Here is a 6,126-nt window from a genome sequence, read left to right as displayed (position 1 = left end):
AAGGGACAAAGACGTGGCCGCCGTGAAATTTCATTTTGATTTTTTTTATATGAACATAAAAAAAAAGCGTTGGTCTCGAGGACTCGGTCTGAAATTACGAGTCCTTCTCCTCCCACTGTGGTCCGAGACGAGTCAAGACCGAGTCTTTGAAGGAACAAGTCCGAGTAGAGACCGGACTCGAGTACTACATCACTGATAGCATCATTAAAAAAAACATCCCTTCTTGAAAACAGGGCTTAGATCAAGAAAGTAGCCAAGCCTACTTTCCAGGAAAGGCCTATGACATTTTGCATTGCTTATGCAGGGGGCAAGTTACTGGTTGTCTTACATTCCTTCAAGAAAGATACCATGTCGCAAGGGTTGCAATTCGTTAACGTGTGTTCCCCCCCAAGACTGCAAACTGGAATGCTCTCAGAGCATTTTATAACCTGTAAATCAGAGTTGAATTAAATGCATTAATAGAGGTTTCACTCGGATTCATTTTTTCCATTCCAACACAGTAGTGACTCACTTTGGCACTGAAATGCTTCAGAATGATATCACAATTAATATATTAAAAAATGTTTGCATTTTAAAAGGAGAGACGGTGTTCTGAAGAATCTTTGCTAGATCTTAATCTTTGCATACATGCCTTTCACTTGAAGCTTGTAAGTCCCACAGAAGTTGTCAGAGTCATTGTTTACTTAAGTGAGGGCTGGATCATTGTGTTCTTAAAAAAAGAAAAAAGTAGTGTAAGTTATGTTGAAAAATTAATGAATGCTATAGAGGATGGTAATAAACAAGCCTTGTAGTACAGGGGTCTGTTATAACCATAGGGTTATAACCCACACAAATATATTTGTATAGCATCATTAAAAAAAAAATCCCTTCTTGAAAACAGGGCTTAAGGTAGATCAAGAAAGTAGCCAAGCCTACTTTCCAGGAAAGGCCTATGACATTTTGCATTGCTAATGCAGGGGGCAAGTTACTGGTTGTCTTACATTCCTTCAAGAAAGATAAATTGCCTTTGTGCTGTCATTCAGTGTCACTTGTTCTCGTGCTTCTAGGAGGATCAACACTGAAATGTCTTCAAGGCGCTCCTCTGTCACATCTGGGGGGCACTCCTCTGTCACATCAGGGGGGCACTCCTCTGTCACATCAGGGGGGCGCTCCTCTGTCACATCTGGGAGGCGCTCTGTCGCATCTGGGAGAGCCAGCACTCCCTGTAATACTCATCAACGGCCATTGATTGTCTTCTGCAAACAGTGTGGAAAGCCACTGTGCGACAGCTGCTTGTCCAGTGGCGAACACCGCAACCATGAGTTATCACGTCTTCCAGACGCATGCAAGAAAGAAATGGTGAGATCAACTTTTCTCAGCTTCGAAACAAACAGGAAAATAACATAAAATAGTGTTGCTCAAAGTAATTACATTGACATATCGCTAAGCAGACATTATGGATTGTATTTCATTTTAGCAAGTGCAATTATTATTTTGTTGATTTTTTTTTAGGACGAACTTATGAAGAACAGCAAAGAACTGACAAAGAATATCAGAAAGCAAGGCAATTTCGCTACACAAGCATCAATCAACCACAGACTTGAACTTATAGAGGTAAGAAATATTGTCTGGATATGAGCTGAAAATGAGCCACACTGAAAAAATATATTGAAATGTATTTTTACAATGTTGTGTATGGGATGACACTTGAATAGCAACATTATTCAAATGATTCTACCCTTGTTAGCTAGTGAATTCTATTCAGCCTCTCGTTTCTCTTCATATAGGACAACTTTAATAAATCCAAAGAGAACATAGAAGCTCAGTTCAAGGACCTGAAAGACCTTCTGGAGGCAAACAGAACGCAGGTCTTCAAACTCTTAAACGCACAGAAGGACCACACGAAGGCACAACTCCGTGAGATCAAGCAATATGGAGAGAATGAGATAGCAGACATCCATGAGAAACTGGAACAGTTTCGGATCCAGATAGGACAGGACCCGAACAGTGTGCTGTGTTCTGCTGTGCTGGTAGGCCTAAATGTCAATTGTTACTACCACTCAGGTGTTAAGTCAGCAAAAGTAAATGTTTTGTTACTCAGGACCCTAATTTATTTGGTGGCCCACTGTGTGCGCGCGTGTGTTTTTATTTTTTAATCAGTTAGTATCAATATTGTCTACTACTAAATACATTTAGCTACCTTCATAATAATTTTCGGAAACACTTTAGTTTAGGGAACACACGTTAACCATAATATGTGTATGTATTAGTGCTCAACAAGGTATGTATCAAGAATCATGCACATTTATTAGGTCTTAATTGAACATTTTTTATTCTTAATTGTTTGTTTATTCTTGGTAAATCCTTAATAAGCAACTAGTTGATCTTGATGTATAGGTTACTGGTATTCTAGCCTATATATATTTTTAGGAGTTTATAAACTCTTAATACACTGTCTGAATATGTGACTTATATTGACAATAGTTATGTTTCTATTTTGATCCATACTATATATCAATAACCTTAGATCAAGACCAACTAGTTGTTTATTAAGGATTTACCAAGAATAAATCACCTATTCAGTAAGAATAAGAAATGGCTGAATAAGGTGTATAATGAATAATGTGTAATGACAGTTCTTAGGCACTAATACTTACACATATTACCTATGTATAACATGTGTTACCTAAAATAAAATGTTACTTAATTATATATATACATACATACATATTATGTACCTGCTGGAACATAAAAAGGGTAATGGTCAATTTTAGTCCTTCAACAATTCTTCTCCTAATGCATTTTTTCTCTTCATAGAAAGAATGCATGGAACAGGAAAAAAGGTCAGCACAACTTAATATGTAATTTAGACTTGGGGAAAGCATTGACTTACATTGAGTAAATGTCTATTATCTGTGGCAGTTATCAGGTTTTTGAAGTCAAATCAGAATATTGTCTAATGCATTATCTGTGCATTGATTAATTTTAGAATTGAAATCATTGGAAAGAGTTTTGTTGACTGGGAGGAGCCTAAGTACAATGATCTCAGACTGAAATCATTGGAGAAGTCTGTCGATGCAATTGTGAAGAAGAGCAAGGCTTGTCTGCAATACCCATGGGAATGTAAGCATAATTAAATCTATAATAAATATATGGGGTTATTTGTTTATGCCTATTGCCTTGTGGTGGGAACTATTAATAAATAAAACCACTTAAGTGAACTTGCTACCTACTCTATAATGAACTGAAATACATTCTAGCCTATATAAAGCAACCTTTCATGGAATATCTCTATTTCTAACAACTCTATCATTATATACAACTGATAAACATAAAACATAAACATAAAACTGATATCCTGCTGACAAGTTAATCACCATCTCTTTTTGAACAGTTGCTGACTTCATCACATTTGACAAAGCTACAGCACATGAAAAGCTGAGAGTATCTGAGAATAATAGACAGGTGACTGTCTTTGCCAAGGATCTGCGGAGTAAAAGTCAACCAAACCAACTTCCGGATCCCCTATTGCATGTCCTGGCTGAACAGTCTTTCACAGCTGGTCAGCACTACTGGGAGGTGGACGTGCGAGGGTGTCGGAGCTGGGCGGTGGGTGTGGAGGGAGAGGAGGAAGAGGAAGGCAGGCAGGCTGGGACGTCCCCACTGGGACACAAGAAGCTGTCCTGGATGCTGGAGTCGGATGCAGGCATGCTGTCAGTGCTGCAAAACGATGTTTCCACCCCGGTGAGAGAGCAGGATCTCTCCTTCATCGGCTTGTTCCTTGACTATGATAGGGAGCGCCTGACGTTCTACAATGTTGCCACTGATACTGTGATGCACAACTTTGTGCTCCGCCGTGGCACGAAGATGCGGCCTGCGTTCAACATCACCCCCGAGGGAGACGAGTCATCCTTTCTGGTCCTGTGTGACCTTTGTGAGGAGGACAGGCCTGAAAGTCCAGCAGATATGGTTGACTCCAGTGTGGAATCGCCAAACCAGAGGGGTGAGGAGGACAGGCCCGAAAGTACGGCAAGTACCGGTATAGCTGACTCCAGTGTGGGCTCACCAAGCCCTAGGGGTGAGGAAGACAGGCCCGAAAGTACGGCAAGTACCGGTGTAACTGACTCCAGTGTGGAATCGCCAAACCAGAGGGGTGAGGAGGACAGGCCCGAAAGTACGGCAAGTACCGGTATAGCTGACTCCAGTGTTGGCTCACCAAGCCCTAGGGGTGAGGAAGACAGGCCCGAAAGTACGGCAAGTACCGGTGTAACTGACTCCAGTGTGGAATCGCCAAACCAGAGGGGTGAGGAGGACAGGCCCGAAAGTACGGCAAGTACCGGTATAGCTGACTCCAGTGTTGGCTCACCAAGCCCTAGGGGTGAGGAAGACAGGCCCGAAAGTACGGCAAGTACCGGTGTAACTGACTCCAGTGTGGAATCGCCAAACCAGAGGGGTGAGGAGGACAGGCCCGAAAGTACGGCAAGTACCGGTGTAACTGACTCCAGTGTGGAATCGCCAAACCAGAGGGGTGAGGAGGACAGGCCCGAAAGTACGGCAAGTACCGGTATAGCTGACTCCAGTGTTGGCTCACCAAGCCCTAGGGGTGAGGAAGACAGGCCCGAAAGTACGGCAAGTACCGGTGTAACTGACTCCAGTGTGGAATCGCCAAACCAGAGGGGTGAGGAGGACAGGCCCGAAAGTACGGCAAGTACCGGTGTAACTGAATCCAGTGTGGGCTCACCAAATGCCACCAATGATCCTCCAGGGCCCACCCTCACCTGAGTCCTGCAGTTTTTTCTTCTGACTACCGGAGAACAAACTTAGTCTTTTTAACTTTTAAATTATTAATTTCCTATTTAAGTAGCCTATATGTATATAGTATATATGTCTCTGTAAAGCACTTTGAGCTGTCCATATAAATTAAATAAACTAAATAATTGTGCCTACTCTGCCTTGAATTTAGTCTTTTTTTAAATTGGCTTCAGAGCAACTGATTAACACGGAAAAGCCAACCAACAACTAACCTCCTCTACAGGTTAATTTGATTATGGTGGCACAATGGTGTTATGAAAATCATAAATGCATTTGAAGAATGAAGAAGTTCCTCTTCACTAACATTGGCACTAGTCTTTCCCAGTAATAGGTACATTTATTGCACTTCTGCCCGAGATCTGAACATACACAACACATTATACAGCACACTATTAGACAAGGGCACATGATAGTAGTACATTTGTGTATCTGATACAGTAATAATCCTGTGTATAAGCCACATTGTGTATAAGCTGCAGGACAGTGTTTTATGCAAATTAAAAAAACAAAACCATATTAATACCATATGAACTGCCCCCCTGTATTAACCTCTTAGCTGAAGAAATATTGCAAAATCAATGTATAAGCCGCGGCTAATAGTTGGGAAATTACGGTAATTACATGACCTGTTTTCCAGAAGAAATGTAATAAGGTTTACTGTTTTTGTTTTACTATGTTATAGTGTTTTATAATTTTGTCACAATATATTCCATGACCTTTATCCTGACCCTAAGAAAAAGCTCAATTACAAAGATGGACAAATACCGGCCTTTAGGATGTGGGGTCGGTGCATTTTTCACTTTAATTTGTCAGAGAAGATCAGAGATATAAATTATATATTAAAATTATGAATAATACTGCTCAAACAGTACATTAAATGATAAATATCTTTATATCCAAAAACAATTGATAAATGTGTCTATGACTACAGATTCATTCAAAAGATGTGCTTATTTTAGACAGAATGATTGACACATATATTTTCATTTGAAGACAGCTCGTCAGTTTCCAACACATGAGGAAGCTCCTTAATTAAAGATAGGGGATTTCTGCTCTGACACTGACGGCCAACAACATTCCACAGATGAAAAGACAGCTTAGCAACTGTATATTGTTGTTGAGCAGGCGCGTAAGCAAGCGTGGGGGATGTGGGTGTTATAACGTACACACTTTTGCTGAAACACGATTCTATCCCCCACACTTTTTGTCAGATTAAAATGAAAGTAAAACATGGAAATAGACGCTACCGTATGCTACAGAGTTGGAACCGTATCTACCATAACGCACACACAGAGAGACACAAATAGGTCTGTTGATTTGATTGAACGGTCATCC

General features: G+C 40.7%; 1 protein-coding gene across 1 annotated transcript; it reads left to right on the top strand.

Annotated features, from left to right (window-relative positions):
• Nucleotides 1-1,022: 1,022 nt before the first annotated feature.
• On the top strand, nucleotides 1,023-4,925 carry LOC143131090 (tripartite motif-containing protein 75-like). Its single transcript, XM_076290487.1, has 6 exons — nucleotides 1,023-1,338; nucleotides 1,492-1,593; nucleotides 1,767-2,009; nucleotides 2,797-2,822; nucleotides 2,969-3,102; nucleotides 3,374-4,925. The coding sequence occupies exons 1-6, from the start codon at nucleotides 1,063-1,065 to the stop codon at nucleotides 4,759-4,761; spliced, it is 2,169 nt and encodes a 722-aa protein (XP_076146602.1). The 5' UTR covers nucleotides 1,023-1,062; the 3' UTR covers nucleotides 4,762-4,925.
• The last annotated feature ends 1,201 nt before the right edge of the window (nucleotides 4,926-6,126 follow it).

This window comes from Alosa pseudoharengus, unplaced genomic scaffold (genome assembly GCF_046254945.1).
Source record: "Alosa pseudoharengus isolate Yale_2024_CS ecotype anadromous, Long Island Sound unplaced genomic scaffold, YU_APseudo_1.1 YU_APseudo_1.1_scf_18, whole genome shotgun sequence".
NCBI classification, from domain to species: domain Eukaryota; kingdom Metazoa; phylum Chordata; class Actinopteri; order Clupeiformes; family Clupeidae; genus Alosa; species Alosa pseudoharengus.
The sequence above is the reverse complement of the archived record's forward strand: the minus strand, read 5'-3'. Positions and strand labels throughout refer to the sequence as shown.